The 19211-nt window shown below is 33.3% G+C and overlaps 2 protein-coding genes across 2 annotated transcripts in view; both read left to right on the top strand.

Moving 5' to 3' along the window:
* Positions 1 to 19211, top strand: part of LOC114338977 (nose resistant to fluoxetine protein 6) — a 245020-nt gene that overhangs the window by 177967 nt on the left and 47842 nt on the right. Inside the window, exon 6 of the mRNA XM_028289603.2 lies at positions 9845 to 9955. Within this exon, the coding sequence (XP_028145404.2) occupies positions 9845 to 9955 (111 nt within the window). The remainder of the gene's footprint in view (positions 1 to 9844; positions 9956 to 19211) is intronic.
* On the top strand, positions 559 to 3723 carry LOC126888831 (uncharacterized). Its single transcript, XM_050657252.1, has 2 exons — positions 559 to 822; positions 1189 to 3723. Exon 2 carries the CDS (start codon positions 1218 to 1220, stop codon positions 3600 to 3602), a length of 2385 nt encoding a protein of 794 aa, XP_050513209.1. The 5' UTR covers positions 559 to 822; positions 1189 to 1217; the 3' UTR covers positions 3603 to 3723.

Below are 19211 nucleotides of genomic sequence, written 5' to 3'. Positions count from 1 at the left end.
TTTTACTATTCCGTAAATTTTTTGCAAAACGTACAGGAAGGGCTACGTTTCGCAAAAACCACAAATTACCCCCTTTAAAGGGATGAAAAGGGGGGTTCCTGGGCGAAATTGTTTAAGAAAAAGTTAGTTTCATAACGAGCGCCCCTTGATATACCAGAAAAAAAAATAAAACCGGACTTGTGTCCATTTTGCGAGGTTCAACCTCTGTTTCCTCCACCATTATAAATAAAAATAAATTTATATTGGCATATTATGTATTATTATACATAGCTATATGTAATTTGCTGGCTTGGCCTACCCAAAATTTTACCCCACCAGCCGCCACTGACATATCTATAATACAGTCGAAACCGCTTATTGAAATGTCCTTTGTACCAAGCAAATGTATTCCTATAACCGAAATATTCTAATTACCGATCATTGGTAGCTAGTAAAAATGTTTTGGGTCCTCAAATTTCTGTTCCTTAAACCGGGATATTCCTATAACCGGTATTCTAATCAGCGGGTTCGACTGGATAATAACAATGATATATGAAATTGTTTTTACAAGACTAGGGTAGAATACCCAGTGATTGGCCATATTTAATATTTGTGTTAGTCATTGGCCCCCATTAAAAAACTTTTAAAAACAAGGCACCACTGTACAACTAATACTAAATACCAGTATCAAATTCGTCTTCCAACATTCAAGGCCACTTCCATAAAATTTCGTTGTTAAACAGTCTGCCATTTGCGTGCTACAACTCGTTGTTAACAGGTCTCTCAGTCATGTGTAGTATTAGTTAGATTTCTAAAGTATTTGCTAAGGGCGACTACATTTTGGTAAGTGTTTGTGCAGTTTATTTTCTTTAAAACCCTGATTTTCTTACTTTGATTGTGTTAGTTACGTAATTGGTGGCTAATTAAATAATTTTTTTATGTTATAACTAGTAAATTTAAGAAAATAAATGACGGCCAATCTCTAGATTATAAAACACATACTACATTAGTGATTGGCCTGATGGCCAATAACTGAATTTTAAATATCTCGACGAAATTATATTTTCTATAAATGATTTTGAACTCTTTTGGCGTATTAACTCTATTGCTAGTCTATATGCTACAAACAAATCATTAAAATCAGTTATTGGCCGGGGGCCAATAACTGATGTTACACAGGGCCAATAACTGATTTTTACAAATTTGCAGGTAATATTGAACTGAACTTTTTTGGAACAATGCCTAAAATTATTGACGGAGAGAAATATCAAAAAAAGTATACAGAAGAAGAGCTTCAAACTGCCCTAGATGAAATAAACAACGGGTTTTCATTACGAGAAGTTTCAAGGCGCTATAAAATTCCAAGGGCAACCCTACAATTTCGAAAAAGTAAAAAATTTACGAAACCAAATTTAGGACCTAATCCAGTTCTTCTACCAGAAGAAGAAAAAATTTTGGTGAACTGGATTTTCGAAAATCATAGGAAAGGGTTTCCACGTCGAAAGGAAGATGTGCAGGAATCAGTTAAGCAGTTTCTTGATAGTAATCCCAGAGATAATCCTTTTATTAACAATCGTCCTGGCGAAACTTGGTACAAAGCTTTCCTACGAAGAAATCCCGAGATTTCTTTGCGTACAACAGAAGCTGTAACCGCGGCTAGCGCAAATGTTTCGGAAAGTGACATACGAAAATGGTTTTTTGAAGTTGAAAGTTTTTTCATAGAAAAAGGACTTACGGAAGTGTTACAGTACCCCGATCGTATTCTGAATGCAGATGAGACATGTTTTAATCTGTGCCCGAAAAACAGTAAAGTTCTAGCGCCTAGGGGGGCATCAAATGTTTATGAAGTAGAACATGCATCGTCTAAATCTAACATCACTGTGATGTTTACTTTTACAGCATCTGGAGGAATAACACCACCGATGGTCGTGTATCCATATAAACGGCTTCCTGCGAATATCGCCAAGTCTGTTCCTGGTGAATGGGGCATTGGCCTTTCTGATACGGGCTGGATGAAAGCAGAATTAATGTGTGATTATATTGAAAACATACTTTATCCGCATTTAAAAAAGGTGAATACGTCTTTTCCGGTCATTTTGTTTTTAGACGGTCATCGAACACACATGACGTACAACCTTAGTATCTTATGTAAAAAACTAAATATTGTTTTAATATGTCTATATCCTAACTCTACGAGACTTCTTCAACCGGCAGATGTGTCAGCTTTCAAGCCTATCAAAAGTGGATGGAAAAAGGCTGTTATACAATGGAGACGAGATCATCATTCAGAGACATTATCAAAAGAGCATTTTGCAAATGTTCTGAAAATTGCCGTGGAACAAACTGGAAAGTCAGAAACAATAAAAAGTGGATTCAAGGCTTGCGGACTATACCCTTGGAATCCAAACGCTTTAGATTATTCCAAGTGTCTTGGAGGACAAAAAATATTGACAGTTGAATCCGAAACAAAGTCAGAAAATCTAAGTAACACATTTTTAAGTTACAAAGATTTCTCTCGCATAGTAGGAAATCGCATTATTCAAGAATTTAACAATGATTATAAGGATGTCACAGAAAATGAACAACCACTGTTGTTTAAGTTATGGAAAAGTTTTAAACACATTCCTCAGGCCATAGAAGTGATTCCGGTGGAACAGCAAACTTTAAATATGCCTACCGATAGCACTGTCCATACAGAAGAGCCTGAACCTTCCGATTTCAACATTAATGAGATTCCTGTATTAATTGTAAGTCACGATCAAATATTAGATGGGCTGCTGGATGAAAATATTCAAATTATTAATGTCCAAGATATGCCCCCTGAACATACAGGCACGGAGCAAATTGAACTATCAAGGCCTAATAATAATGAAAACACAAACGAACAAAGACCTCCAAATCTGAATGAGACTTTGCAGTTTGCAAAGACACCTAAACGAAAAGGAAACAGAAACACCGAAAAAATAACATATGCAATTACATCTACCCAGTGGATTAAAAGAAAAGCTGAGGAGGAGGAATCTAAAAAAAAGATTGCTGCAGAAAAGGAGGAGAGAAAAAGACAACGTTTGGAAAAGAAGGCTGTTACAGTAAGCAAAATTTCCAAGAAGGTTAAAAGTTTAAAAACTGCCAAGAAAGAAAAAACACAAAGTAAAAAAACAGAGAAAAGTATAAACCGAGAAATAAAAGATGATGATAAGCCTAAAATGTTGAACAAACTTACCGAGCAACCTATCTTACCAGAGAAGGATTCTTTTAATACATGTGAAGACAATTGGCTTCTTGATAAATTTTTGTCAGATATACCATCTTCCTCGTCTTTTCAAGATAACAAAAAATGTGATTTGAAAAATATTGCAATAGAGAAGGTAAAAAAGAGTTTATTTACCGATGAGGTAATGGAAACCTACAAGAATAATTCGTTATTTAAAAATCCTAAGCTGACTGAGGGTCTTTGCTTCTCGTGTACTTATAATTTTAAAGAGCAAAATCTTGGAATTAAATGTAACTTTTGCCGAAGGGCCTACCACATTTCTTGCATAAATAGACTTAATATGCATAAATCAAATTCACAAACATTTAGCTGCAATATATGTCTAAAAAACCAACATAAAATTAATTAAGTCTTATACTTATGTATCATTTTTTACTTTTATATTAAAAGGGAGTTATATTAATAGGGAATTATTTTGATTTTGTGTACTATTTTTTACTGTGAATAAATACTACATATTTTAATTAGTACCTAAACCTGTTTCTTTTTTGATTATCTTTTTCGGCCAATAACTGATTGGTGGTGGCTAATCACTAGAAGTTTCATAATCCGTCCTGGCCAATAACTGACAAATTAGTGGCTAATTACTGGAGAAGCCATGCCAATAACTAGTTTTTGACAGAAAGGTATTACACAAGATTTTTTGGAACTTAAATTTGAATCTAGACTAGAAATGTTTGGTTTTGTATAACCTACAACTGATTTTTTATAGGGAGGAACGTAATATTCCTAATGATAAACATTTATTACATAATTCTATGATTTAATCCCTTAATAGAAATGTGACCGGCCAATCACTGGGTAGTCTACCCTATACTAAGATAAAAATCGTACTAAAGAGCTCAAACTTTCCAGATATATGTCTTTTTGTTCACTATTTGATCTAGCTCATACCACGATACTGTATCCTATAACCAATCAAAGTATTTATAGCAAAACAAAATTTATTTCAGCGAAGTGATGACGGTCGCAAATTCAATACTTTTTCCCCATCCAAGTAGTGCACAACGTCCCTAAAGAAATTTTCAATTCAAAAATTTATTTCGTCAAAGCGATAACGGTCGCTGACTTACTACTTTTCCCCATCCAAAAAGTGCACAACGTCCCTCAAGAAGTTTTCACTTAATATTTATAATATTTTCACGTAAATATTTATTTCGTCAAAGCGATGATGGTCGCTAATTTAATACTTTTTTACATCGAAAAAGTTCACAACGTCCCTAAATAAGTTTCACTTCAAACATTTATTTCGTCGAAGAGATTACGGCCCTAATTCAATACTTTTCCTCCATACAAAAAGTGCACAACGTCCCTATAAAAGTTTTCACTTAAAAAAATTATTTCGTCGAAGCGATGACGGTCGCTAATTTAATACTTTTTCCTTATCCCAAAAGTGCACAACGTCCCTCAAGAAGTTTTCACTTCAAAAATTTATTTTGCCGAAGCGATGACGGTCGCGATGACGTTCGCTAATTCAATACTTTTTCCCTATCTAAAAAGTGCACAACGTCCCTAAATAAGTTTCACTTCAAATATTTATTTCGTCGAAGCTATGACGGTCCCTAATTCAATACTTTTCCCCCATCCAAAAAGTGCACAACGTTCCTAAAGAAGTTTTCACTTAAAAAATGTATTTCGTCGAAGCCATGACGGTCGCTAATTTAATGCTTTTTTCCATCGAAAAAGTGCACAACGTCGCTAAAGAAGTTTCACTTCAAATATTTATTTCGTCGAAGCGATGACGGTCCATAATTCAATACTTTTCCCCCATCGAAAAAGTGCACAACGTTCCTAAAGAAGTTTTCACTTCACGAATTTATTTCATCGAAGCGATGACGGTCGATATTTTAATACGTTTTCCATCCAAAAAAAGCACAACGTCCCTAAAGAAGTTTTTACTTCAAATATTTATTTCCTCGAAGCGATGACGGTCGCTTATTTATTACTTTCTCCCCATCCAAATTTAATAATTTTTCCCCATCCAAAAAGTGCACAACGTCCCTAAAGAAGTTTTCACTTCAAAAATTTATTTCGCCGAAGCGATGACGGTCGCTAATTCAATACTTCTTCCCCATCTAAAAAGTGCACAACGTCCCCAAAAGAAGTTTTCACTTTAAAAATTTATTTTGCCGAAGCGATGACGGTCGGGATGACGTTCGCTAATTCAATACTTTTTCCCTATCTAAAAAGTGCACAACGTCCCTAAAGAAATTTTCACTTCAAAAATTTATTTCGTCGAAACGATGACGGTCGCTAATTTAATAATTTTTCCCCATCCAAAAAGTGCACAACGACCCTCAAGAAGTTTCCACTTCAAAAATTTATTTCTTCGAAGCGATGACGGTCGCAACGACGGTCGCCAATTTAATACTTTTCCCGTCTAAAAAGTGCACAACGTCCCTAAAGAAGTTTTCACTTCAATACATATAGGTACCTACAAAATTTATTTCGCCGAAGAGATGACGGTCACGATGACGGTCGCGAAATAAATCCTTTTTCACTATCGAAAAATAGGTTTTACATTTATTTTAAATTTAAATACTTTTATACAATTTATGTATAGATACCCATAATATAGATACGTACAAAATTTATTTCGTCGAAGAGATGACGGTCGCTATGACGGTCGCGAAATAAATCTTTTTTTCCCCATCCTATAATAGGTTTTACATTTATTTTAAATTTAAATATTTCTATAAAATTTATATATATACATACAAATAATATATAGCATAAGCGATGACGGTCGCAATGACGGTCGCGATGACGGTCGCAATGACGGTCGCGAATTCAATGCTTTTTCCCCTATCCAAAAATCTCACAACGTCCCTAAAGAAGTTTTCACTTCAAAAATATTTTTTTAAAACATCTTTTTTAAAAATTTGTCAACGTTGGGGCGCCACCCCCGCTAAACGGTGGGTGATAGACATATGCTGTCTTTAAATAAATAGTAGGAAATATAGTCCTCTTCATTTTACTATTACGTAAATTTTTTGCAAAACGTACAGGAAGGGCTACGTTTCGCAAAAACCACAAATTACCCCCTTTAAAGGGATGAAAAGGGGGGTTCCTGGGCGAAATTGTTTAAGAAAAAGTTAGTTTCATAACGAGCGCCCCTTGATATACCAGAAAAAAAAAATAAAACCGGACTTGTGTCCATTTTGCGAGGTTCAACCTCTGTTTCCTACACCATTATAAATAAAAATAAATTTATATTTGCATATTATGTATTATTATACATAGCTATATGTAATTTGCTGGCTTGGCCTACCCAAAATTTTACCCCACCAGCCGCCACTGACATATCTATAATACAGTCGAAACCGCTTATTGAAATGTCCTTTGTACCAAGCAAATGTATTCCTATAACCGAAATATTCTAATTACCGATCATTGGTAGCTAGTAAAAATGTTTTGGGTCCTCAAATTTCTGTTCCTTAAACCGGGATATTCCTATAACCGGTATTCTAATCAGCGGGTTCGACTGGATAATAACAATGATATATGAAATTGTTTTTACAAGACTATACTAAGATAAAAATCGTACTAAAGAGCTCAAACTTTCCAGATATATGTCTTTTTGTTCACTATTTGATCTAGCTCATACCACGATACTGTATCCTATAACCAATCAAAGTATTTATAGCAAAACAAAATTTATTTCAGCGAAGTGATGACGGTCGCAAATTCAATACTTTTTCCCCATCCAAGTAGTGCACAACGTCCCTAAAGAAATTTTCAATTCAAAAATTTATTTCGTCAAAGCGATAACGGTCGCTGACTTACTACTTTTCCCCATCCAAAAAGTGCACAACGTCCCTCAAGAAGTTTTCACTTAATATTTATAATATTTTCACGTAAATATTTATTTCGTCAAAGCGATGATGGTCGCTAATTTAATACTTTTTTACATCGAAAAAGTTCACAACGTCCCTAAATAAGTTTCACTTCAAACATTTATTTCGTCGAAGAGATTACGGCCCTAATTCAATACTTTTCCTCCATACAAAAAGTGCACAACGTCCCTATAAAAGTTTTCACTTAAAAAAATTATTTCGTCGAAGCGATGACGGTCGCTAATTTAATACTTTTTCCTTATCCCAAAAGTGCACAACGTCCCTCAAGAAGTTTTCACTTCAAAAATTTATTTTGCCGAAGCGATGACGGTCGCGATGACGTTCGCTAATTCAATACTTTTTCCCTATCTAAAAAGTGCACAACGTCCCTAAATAAGTTTCACTTCAAATATTTATTTCGTCGAAGCTATGACGGTCCCTAATTCAATACTTTTCCCCCATCCAAAAAGTGCACAACGTTCCTAAAGAAGTTTTCACTTAAAAAATGTATTTCGTCGAAGCGATGACGGTCGCTAATTTAATGCTTTTTTCCATCGAAAAAGTGCACAACGTCGCTAAAGAAGTTTCACTTCAAATATTTATTTCGTCGAAGCGATGACGGTCCATAATTCAATACTTTTCCCCCATCCAAAAAGTGCACAACGTTCCTAAAGAAGTTTTCACTTCACGAATTTATTTCATCGAAGCGATGACGGTCGATATTTTAATACGTTTTCCATCCAAAAAAAGCACAACGTCCCTAAAGAAGTTTTTACTTCAAATATTTATTTCCTCGAAGCGATGACGGTCGCTTATTTATTACTTTCTCCCCATCCAAATTTAATAATTTTTCCCCATCCAAAAAGTGCACAACGTCCCTAAAGAAGTTTTCACTTCAAAAATTTATTTCGCCGAAGCGATGACGGTCGCTAATTCAATACTTCTTCCCCATCTAAAAAGTGCACAACGTCCCCAAAAGAAGTTTTCACTTTAAAAATTTATTTTGCCGAAGCGATGACGGTCGGGATGACGTTCGCTAATTCAATACTTTTTCCCTATCTAAAAAGTGCACAACGTCCCTAAAGAAATTTTCACTTCAAAAATTTATTTCGTCGAAACGATGACGGTCGCTAATTTAATAATTTTTCCCCATCCAAAAAGTGCACAACGACCCTCAAGAAGTTTCCACTTCAAAAATTTATTTCTTCGAAGCGATGACGGTCGCAACGACGGTCGCCAATTTAATACTTTTCCCGTCTAAAAAGTGCACAACGTCCCTAAAGAAGTTTTCACTTCAATACATATAGGTACCTACAAAATTTATTTCGCCGAAGAGATGACGGTCACGATGACGGTCGCGAAATAAATCCTTTTTCACTATCGAAAAATAGGTTTTACATTTATTTTAAATTTAAATACTTTTATACAATTTATGTATAGATACCCATAATATAGATACGTACAAAATTTATTTCGTCGAAGAGATGACGGTCGCTATGACGGTCGCGAAATAAATCTTTTTTTCCCCATCCTATAATAGGTTTTACATTTATTTTAAATTTAAATATTTCTATAAAATTTATATATATACATACAAATAATATATAGCATAAGCGATGACGGTCGCAATGACGGTCGCGATGACGGTCGCAATGACGGTCGCGAATTCAATGCTTTTTCCCCTATCCAAAAATCGCACAACGTCCCTAAAGAAGTTTTCACTTCAAAAATATTTTTTTAAAACATCTTTTTTAAAAATTTGTCAACGTTGGGGCGCCACCCCCGCTAAACGGTGGGTGATAGACATATGCTGTCTTTAAATAAATAGTAGGAAATATAGTCCTCTTCATTTTACTATTACGTAAATTTTTTGCAAAACGTACAGGAAGCGCTACGTTTCGCAAAAACCACAAATTACCCCCTTTAAAGGGATGAAAAGGGGGGTTCCTGGGCGAAATTGTTTAAGAAAAAGTTAGTTTCATAACGAGCGCCCCTTGGTATACCAGAAAAAAAAATAAAACCGGACTTGTGTCCATTTTGCGAGGTTCAACCTCTATTTCTCACACTATAAAAATACTTAGAAGGTAACTGTAACAGATTTATATTTAATTATATTTTTAAAACTAAATCAAATTATGAACTAAAATATACAAATAGTTTACATATTTTATTATTTATAGAGCAGGTTTATCCTTTTTTTTTGCTTTGTGCAAATTTGTCAGTTACAATTCGATAATTGTTACAAGTAGCAACGAGGCACGGCGAAGTGGGCGAAGGCCAGTTTGAATCGGGCCTATATACCAGGCATAACACGACAATATTAAAATCGTTGTCCGGCAAGCTTCTTCACTTCGAAAGCTTTTTGTACGGAGATCTTATGTCAGCGGAGTCGGCCAGCTTCGAGCGGGCCTATTAATGATATTTAAAATGCCTGAATACGATTCGATGTTTTCTGCGAATTTGATAATAACAAAGTTGTCTTAACGGACGCTAATGTATTGAGTGATTTAGTACATTTAAAAGTTATGTACATGCTTCAACATAATTTTTGAATATGTTTTTTTCTATTTTAAAGCTCTTAGAATTATTGGTTAGGCCCGGCCTATCCTGCCTACCCCCAAAAGCCGTTACTGAGATATGTAGGTATGTGGTGGAAGCATATTAAATAACGTATATATCATGTAAATAAATAAAATGCTTTTGCTTTAGGTCACGTACAAAAAATTTAACTGTGTACATAATTTATTATTTACAGGGCTTTATGTAGTGAACAACAATAACACTACAAATGGTAGCAATGATGATCACAGCCGTAGCATAGATATTAATAGTAGCAACGCTTCAAAACCGCGTGAAAATCTTATGAGTATGTATATATGTAGTTTTAATCTATTCCCATCCTGATATTAAAGTATATTTCAAAAGTTGTTACAGGATTAAATTAAAATTATTTTGAACAGAAGGACATAGTAAAGTTAGTTTCATAATAAATCTAAACGTCTCTGTAAAGACAATGACGTCTACTTTACTAATAATAAGACATTTACTCAACACACACTACACATTACTCTCTCTGAATTAGTTGTCGAGGTATTAAGCTAAATAACGTTCTCATGAAAGATATAAAAATGGCTATAAAATATTTGAGCACATAAAAGAGGTACATTATTAACTTATTGGTTTGCCAACCTTATCCTGCGTGATTATTGAATGTTTGCTATAATTGTAACAAATTATTTTGTGCATTAATTAGGTCGTGTGTATCTTAAATTAAAATGGCCATCAACTACTGTCGTATGTTCGTTAACCAACATCAAGCATTTTTCTTCTGAAAATATTTATTGAATATTAGTATTTCTTATACTAAAACAAATATAAATCTTATATAAAACAAAATGCATGGCGACTAACACAAACATAAGAGCTGGAAATGTTGACGCAGATTTAATCATCAATGACCAAAATTTCGAAGCGGTCAAAGAGTTCATATATCTAGGGACATCGGTTAACCCCAATAATAACACATCAGAGGAAATAAAAAGACGAATAATAATTGCAAACAGGTGTTATCATAGTCTATCAAAGTACTTAGCTAACAAACGTCTGTCTCAAAAAACTCGTATAAGGCTGTATAGAACATTGATAGTCCCCGTTCTCACATATGGATCAGAGGCATGGACGCTAACTAAAACAGATGAATCCGCTCTGTCGATTTTTGAAAGAAAGGTGCTACGTAAGATATTCGGAGCGGTCTGTGAGAACGGAATATGGAGGCGTAGATATAACTTTGAACTGCAGAATATCTACAAGCATACGTTTGGTGGAAAAGATATTATCACTATAATTAAGCGAAACCGGCTGCAGTGGGCAGGACATGTAGCCCGGGCCCCTGAATCGAACATGATAAAAAAATTCAAACAGCGCAACCCGTGGGAATGAGAAGACGGGGTAGACCAAAGCTGAGGTGGATGGACGGGGTAACACAGGATGCCGAGAAGATCGGAGTTGGCAACTGGAAAATGCAAGCAAGGGACAGAACAGAATGGCGTAGAAAGCTTGAGAAGGTCGAGGCCCTCTAAGGGCTGTAGCACCAAGATGATGATGATGAGTATTTCTTATAACAATTAATTTATTATTGTTCGTAAAAATGGATATGGTGGAGTAAAAGCCAAAATAAATTCAACAAATGCATGAAAATTGTTTAATTTCTAAATTAAAGTCTCCCATAGTATCCAACCATTGGATCTAAAAGATATGGTTATAGATATAAAACAGATTATTAATATTCAAGACAAAAATCCTCAGAAAAATAGTAGGGGCAATAAATTATTTTTCCGAAGATTTTTTCCTGTTGTACCACAATATTATTTACCATTTTTACTGGAAATGAGTAAAAACTGTACTTTAAAATAAGTTTATTTTGTAGTTCCGAGTTCCACTGAGGAAAATTCCGAAGTGGTATCTTTGTAAAAAGATAACACCCTCCAATAACTCCGTCTGACTCCATTAATTCGAAATTCACTCACATACTACTTTATGAATTTTTATGCAAAGATATTTATACAGGGTGTAACAAAAATACAGGTCATAAATTTAATCACATATTCTGGGACCAAAAATAGTTCGATTAAACCTAACTTACCTTATTACAAATGTGCACATAAAAAAAGTTACAGCCCTTTGAAGTTACAAAATAAAAATCGATTTTTTCCAATATATCGAAAACTATTTGAGATATTTTATTGAAAATGGACATGTGGCATTCTTATGGCAGTAGTATCTTAAGAAAAGATTATAGTGAAATTTAGACATCCCATAAAAATTTTATGGCGGTTTTGTTCCTTTAAACCCCCCCAAACTTTTGTGTACGTTCCAATTTAATTATTATTGTAGTACCATTGCTTAAACACAATGTTTTAAAAACTTTTTTTGCCTCTTAGTACTTTTTCGAAAAGTCGAGTTTTTATCGAGTTATTTTGAATATTTGTCAAATCCACCACATAATATTTGTATATGGTTAAGTACGATTATGGAAACTTTGTAATATTATGAAAATTTATTTATGATTTACATTTTTAGGTATATTTTGAACCGTATTAAAAAAGAAGCCACATCTCGATAAAAGGTGCCTTATCAGAAAAATACAAAGAGGCAAAAAATTTTTAAAAACACTGTGTTTAACTAATGGTATCGTAGTAATAGTTTAATTGGAAGGTACACAAACATTTGGGGGGTTTAAAGGAACAAAACCCCCATAAAAATTTTATGTAAACATATTAAAAAAGAAGCCACAACTCAATAAAAACTGTCTTATCGAAAAAATAATAAGAGCCAAAAAAGTTTTAAAAATATTGAATTTAACTAATGGTACCACAATAATAATTTTATTGGAACGTACACAAAAGTTTGGGGGTGTTTAAAGGAACAAAACCCCCATAAAATATTTATGGGGTGCACAGATTTCACTATAATTTTGTTTTAAGATGTCCCCGCCATAAGAATGCCCATGTCCATTTTTAATAAAAAATCTCTTATAGTTTTCGATATATTCGAAAAAATCGATTTTCATTTTGTAACTTCAAAGGGCTGTAACCTTTTTTATGTGCATATTAGTACTAAGGTAAGTTAGGTTCATTCGAACTATTTTTGGTCCCAAAATATGTGATTTAATTTATGACCTGTATTTTTGTTACACCCTGTATATTTCGTCAGAAAAATCTTTTATAATTTTCTATTTGGAGTTCTCTATGAGAATATTATTATGAGATTACATTATAAGTTCCGTAACTCAAACCATCGCAACGGATGCAATAGGACGGTAAAGCGTAAAATCGCGGGTTGTGGGTCACTCGAAGAGATTACAGGTTACGAAGAGATACAAAGATACAGAACAAATTATAAAGAAAGAATTAGAATGGACCGATCTTCCATAAAAAAACACACTGTTTAGGTGAAAATGAATTTTGCTATTTTTGATGCTACTTTTGAATCGAGACCGCATAGCTTATATGATGATAATAATTATATGTATTACTAACGCTGGATTTACATTATTATACAGGATGAGGCAAATAAAGGGCCTATTAGAAATATCTCGAGAACTAAAGACAACAGAATCATAAAAATTGGAATTAAGGGGTTTTGAAGGATGATCTATTAAATGCAAATATTTTCATCTCTTTGCAACTTCCGGTTATACCGGAAGTTGCTTATAACTTCGTTTTTTTTAATGGGACACCCTGTATATTTTTACATTTTTGGAGTCTCTTCGATGTCTTCTTTCTTAAAATATGAGGTTTTGTAATATTATACAGGGTATTTTAAGAGATAATTACGTTTTTTTATTAATTTCGTAGCAAAATTAGCACCCTGTAGAGTTGTAGTAGTTTGACATCTAAAACTCTACTTACGTTCAAATGATTTTTAATATACTCTACTATTGTTAAGAATCATTAGTATAGCTAAATTTTTAATTTTAGTATACAGGGTTGGTCGAAACTCGGAATGAGTATTTTCTGAGTTTTCTTAAAAGGAACACCCTGTATTTTAGTATTGTAATGAAATGATATTTTATGGTACTTTTTTATTTCTTAAGCATTCCCTATACCTAACTGCTTTAATTTGTGCTTAATTGTTAATCGCACCAACAATCTTAACTACGTAGGTATTTTGATTGTAAACCATTATTGGTAATTTTAAGGACCTGTCTGGATTAATATGTATTTATTTCTGAAAAATTATTTGGGATTGAGTATTTTCACGGCCAACCTAATAAAATTTTACTTATTTTTTGTTGCAATTAATGTTTAGCTTGAATCACCAATAACTCACAAATTAAAGCAGTTAGGTATAGGGAATGCTTAAAAAATAAAAAAGTACTATAAAATATCATTTCACTACAATACAAAATACAGGGTGTTTCATTTAAGAAAACTCAGAAAATACTCATTCCGAGTTTCGACCAACCCTGTATACTAAAATTAAAAATATAGCTATACTAATGATTCTTAACAATAGTAGAGTATATTAAAAATCATTTGAATGTAAGTAGAGTTTTAGATGTCAAACTACTACAATTCTACAGGGTGTGAATTTTGCTACGAAATTAATAAAAAAAAACGTAATTATCTTTTAAAATACCCTGTATAATATTACAAAACCTCATATTTTAAGAAAGAAGACATCGAAGAGAATCCAAAAATGTAAAAATATACAGGGTGTCCCATTTAAAAAAACGAAGTTATAAGCAACTTCCGGTATAACCGGAAGTTGCAAAGAGATGAAAATATTTTCATTTAATAGATCATCCTTCAAAACCCCTTTATTCCAATTTTCATAACTCTGTTGCCTTTAGTTCTCGAGATATTTCTAATAGGCCAGTTATCTGCCTCACCCTATATATTTTTCTACTTCCGTTGAAATTGACTATAACATCAAAATTTCAATTAATAAATGTATCATGTATCATTATAACGTTGGTTGTAATAGGTTTGTGATTACATACATTTTTAATCAAGAATCAAGAAAATTAATAATTTTTCTTGTCTTAAAGTTAGAAATAATTACTACTATTATACTCACCAAAAAATTATTGTATTTCTACGGTACTACTTTTATACTGGGTTTACCAGATATCGCTTTTTAAAAGTTAAGCTTTCATTGTAATTCCATGAAAAATGTGAATTATGCGCTTTCCTGAGTACGTGTCATATTAAGATGATACTCATTTGGTAGATTAATAAAACTTCTTAATTCAAAACATTATTTACATTCTATTAAATGATGAAAACAAAATATCTTTGCATTTTAACAAAATTTTTCTACAAACGTGTTAAAAATGCAATTTTTAGCACTCCATAGGAGCCTTAAAAATGTCACTTTAAAGCACTGGGTGCTTTAAAATTTTTAAGGCACTGCAGTTAAAAGTAAAATGTCAAATTTTGAAAGCAAAATGAAAAATGAAAAACTGAAAAATACGTGTTCAATCATTTTAAAAAATCTATCCAATGACACCAAACACCAATCCCCACTACACCCCCTGAAAGTGGGGTGGGGGGTAACTTTAAAATATCAAATAGAAACCCCCAGTTTTTCTTGCAAATTTGGATTCGTTACGTAAAAGTAGGCAACTTTTATTCAAGACATTTTTTTTAACTGTGAATAGATGGCGCTCTAATTGGTAAAAACGATTTATCCTGATACCATAGGTAAATTATAGAAACGGTCTAATATCTCACGAAATCCACTTCCAAATGAGAAACCAAAAACAGATCTTAATCTTTTTCGAAAACCTATCGAATAACACCAAACATGACCCTCCAACCCACCCCCTGGAGGTGGGGTGAGGGGTAACTTTTAAATCTTAAATAGCAACCCCCACTTTTTATTGCAGATTCGGATTCGTCATAAAAAATTAAGCAACATTTAGTCGAAACATTTTTTAAAATTTCTCATAGATGGCGCTAATAAATCGTATTTTTCCAATTAAAGCGCCATCTATTAACAATTCTAAAAAATGTTTCGAATAAATGTTGCTTAATTTTTCATGACAGATCCGAATCTGTAATAAAAAGTGGGGGTTGTTATTTAAGATTTTAAAGTTACCCCCCACCCCACCTCCAGGGGATGGGTTGGAGGGTCACGTTTGGTGTTATTCGAAAGGTTTTCGAAAAAGATTAAAAATCTGTTTTTTAGTTTCTCATTTGGAGGTGTATTTCGTGAGATATTAGACCGTTTCTATAATTTACCTATGGTATCAGGATAAATCGTTTTTCCCAATTATAGCGCCATCTATCCACAGTTCGAAAAAATGTCTTGAATAAAAGTTGCTTACTTTTACGTAACGAATTAAAATCTGCAACAAAAACTGGGGTTTCCATTTGAGATTTTAAAGTTACCTCCCACCCCACCTCCAGGGGGTGTAGTGGGGGTTAGAGTTTGGTGTCATTGGATAGATTTTTGAAAACGATTGAACACGTATTTTTCAGTTTTTCGATCCGATGTTTAGTTCGCGAAATATTTGACCATTCCACTACTTTTGGGACACCTTGTATATTTTATTTATTAACATTAATATTAATTTGCGCAACTTGAAAAATGAATTTATTTTGCAATTTGAAAATCCACAACCGCGTTTTAAAAAACTAACAGGCGTCTGACAGATGCTTCAAAACTTCCGTAAACAATTAAGTCAACAATGGTTGATAATGTCCGTAATATTATACGGTGCAATTTAAAACTATCTCCTTTCAATGTATTAAAGGTTTTTTAAAAGGTTTTTTAAAATTTAATTTAAACTGTATTATTGCATTTTTAACACGTTTGTAGAAAAAATATTGTATGATATACGTGTTAAAAGTACATTTTTAAGGCACTCATGTGAATTGCAAACCTTCACATGCGTGCCTTAAAATTGTACTCTTAACACTTATATCATAAATAACCATTATCGCTTCTTAATAACCAATTTAGGATTAAATTAAATGTTTATTTTCAACACTATAAAACATTGAATATTTTCGGACAAAAACCATTTTTTAATAATGATAAATAAATATTCCATCTACCTACAAAATATCCTAATCTTACATGGAACTAGAAAAATGTAATTTTCATTACAATTAATAATAATTGTGGTTTAATCCCATAAACATAATATTTATACGAGTTTAATATAACGAATAATAGTAAATCTGTATTTTTAAAAGATTAATTATTATTAAATTATTTTGTTAATTAGGTTTAGATTATAGAGACTTTTGAAATATATTTTAGTACATAATTGTTTTCCCTAAAACTTCAAAAATATGTAAAAAAATTTTATTGTTTCAAATGTTGCATGAATTTTAATAAATCAATTATGTGGATACCTACATAATTGGTTCAAGTATAAAATATTAGGTATCATTAAGAAGCACCTAAGCTTAATACCTACGATTAAAATTTCCAATCCACATATTTCTTATTGTTATTTATTTCAATTAAGATTTACCTGTATGCCTGTTAATAACAATGGAATATACGTCTAAATGTATACTCTGGGCTGATTAGCAAAATACAAGGAAAAGTTATTTACCAGCAATTTTATTGCTGGAATCTAATCTTATGATTCTATGTAATAATAACACAGGCCTACAGTGTTTTTGGTGCCGAAGTATTTAAAGCTGATTTTGGGTATCTTTGGGGTGCTGATTCCGAATATGGCCTTAGTTTTGCTCTATCAGCTCTAGTTTTCAAGATAACGTAGATTATGCCAGCTTTTATGCATTAAAATTGGAATATGCTGATATGAATATACTAAATTAAAATAAAAGCCAAACAATTAAAAAATACGTATATTTTAAGCCATTTCATCATCATCATCATCCTCCAGCCCTTTGCGTCCACTGCTGGACATATGTCTCCCTCATTTTTGTCCATTGTGCTCCATTTTGAGCACTTTGCATCCAATTTCTTGACATTTTCTTAAGATCGTCAGTCCAACGAGTAGGGGTCTTCCTCTACTTCTTTTGTCTAATTTCGGCCTCCACTCAAGTAATCTCTTCGTCTACCTCCAATTACTGATTCGGGCGACGTGCCCGGCCCAGTTCCATTTCAGGGTGGCAATTCGGGAAATTACATCGGTAACTCATGTTCTTAGTCTAAGTCTTAATTTCCCACTCGGTCACGAAGCGATATACTCAGCATTGACCTTTCCAGTTTCCTCTGAGCTATTTGCAGCATTTTAGAAGTTGTAGCTATCAATGTCAAAGTTTCGGCACCATAAGTCACCACAGGCAACACAAATTGGTCACATGTTTTACGTTTTAAAGAAATTGGTATATCGCTTTTGAAGATGTCTTTGAGTTTTCCATAGGCTGCCCATGCCCCGTCTTCCTTGGTAGCGGTCCTCAATGGTTTTATCTCTTGGTGAAGTCTCTCACCTTGCTCATTACTTGTGTCATCTAAGTTTTCAGCAAAACGGTACAGGTGGCTGTGAAGATAGTTGACTTTGATGCTCATATTCCATCCAAGTGATTGGAAGTCATTCAGCAAACGGTTTACCAGCTCAGCATAGTTTTCACTTTTGTGATTTCCCAGAAAATTTTTCATAATATCCACAAATGAAAGCCGAGCTTTTTTCTCTACTTCATTCATTGACCCCACAAAAGCCGGATCCTCTGTAAGAAGTCTGATCTGTGGTCCATCAAAGATTCCAGCTTTAAGTTTTTCCATACTTATCTGGGGAAGCTTCCTTCCTATGTAGGCGACGCATGGTCCATGGGCTATGAGCCATTATTAGATGGAGGCTGAATGGGTTTACAAGTGGTAAATATATCATTTTAAAAGTTTAAAAATACTCTCCAAGCTGTTTTATTTCCTTATAAAATAGTAATGTAACGATAATAAAGTATTATTTCTTGCATAAATAAGGCATAATACAGTGAGGACAACAAATATATACTGAGGAATAAGTTTAATTAACAATGTTCATTCCTTTGAATAGCACATTCTTCATTATCTCAAATATTAAAGCTCTAATTTCGGATTTTGCCATATCCATAAAACTAGAGCTGATACAAAAAAACGAAATCCATATTTCGATTTATCGCCCCTAATATAGTAAAAATCAGCTTAAGGATTCACGGCACCAAAACAATTTTTTTTTTTCTGTAGGCCTGTGTAATATAGGTATGCAAAGTCCGCAGATAGTGTGCTACTTTTTTTATAAACAAAATGACGCACGAAAATCGTGTTTTTCCCAATTATTGCTCTATAACTCCAAAGATTTTAACTTACACCAAAAACACTTAAATAAAAATTCACTATAATTAAATTCTGTATCAAAAAATGTTTTTACTGATTTATTTCGACGAAAATTTTCCTCGGAAAATGCGGGTTTTTCCAACAAAATCTTGAATTTTCGACTAAAATTTTAGGTACCTAAGTAATTATTTCATCATCATCATCAATGGTGCTACAGCCCTATGAAAGAGCCTCGACCTTCCCAAGTCTATTACGCTAGTTAGTCCTATCCATTGCCAACCGTTGCCAGTTTGTTGCGCCTATTTTTCTCCCATCCTCATCTACACAATCCGTCCATCTAAGTTTTGGCCTACCCCTATTTCTACTTCCCACAGGTT

Source organism: Diabrotica virgifera, chromosome 7 (assembly GCF_917563875.1).
Source record: "Diabrotica virgifera virgifera chromosome 7, PGI_DIABVI_V3a".
Taxonomy (NCBI): domain Eukaryota; kingdom Metazoa; phylum Arthropoda; class Insecta; order Coleoptera; family Chrysomelidae; genus Diabrotica; species Diabrotica virgifera.
The sequence above is the reverse complement of the archived record's forward strand: the minus strand, read 5'-3'. Positions and strand labels throughout refer to the sequence as shown.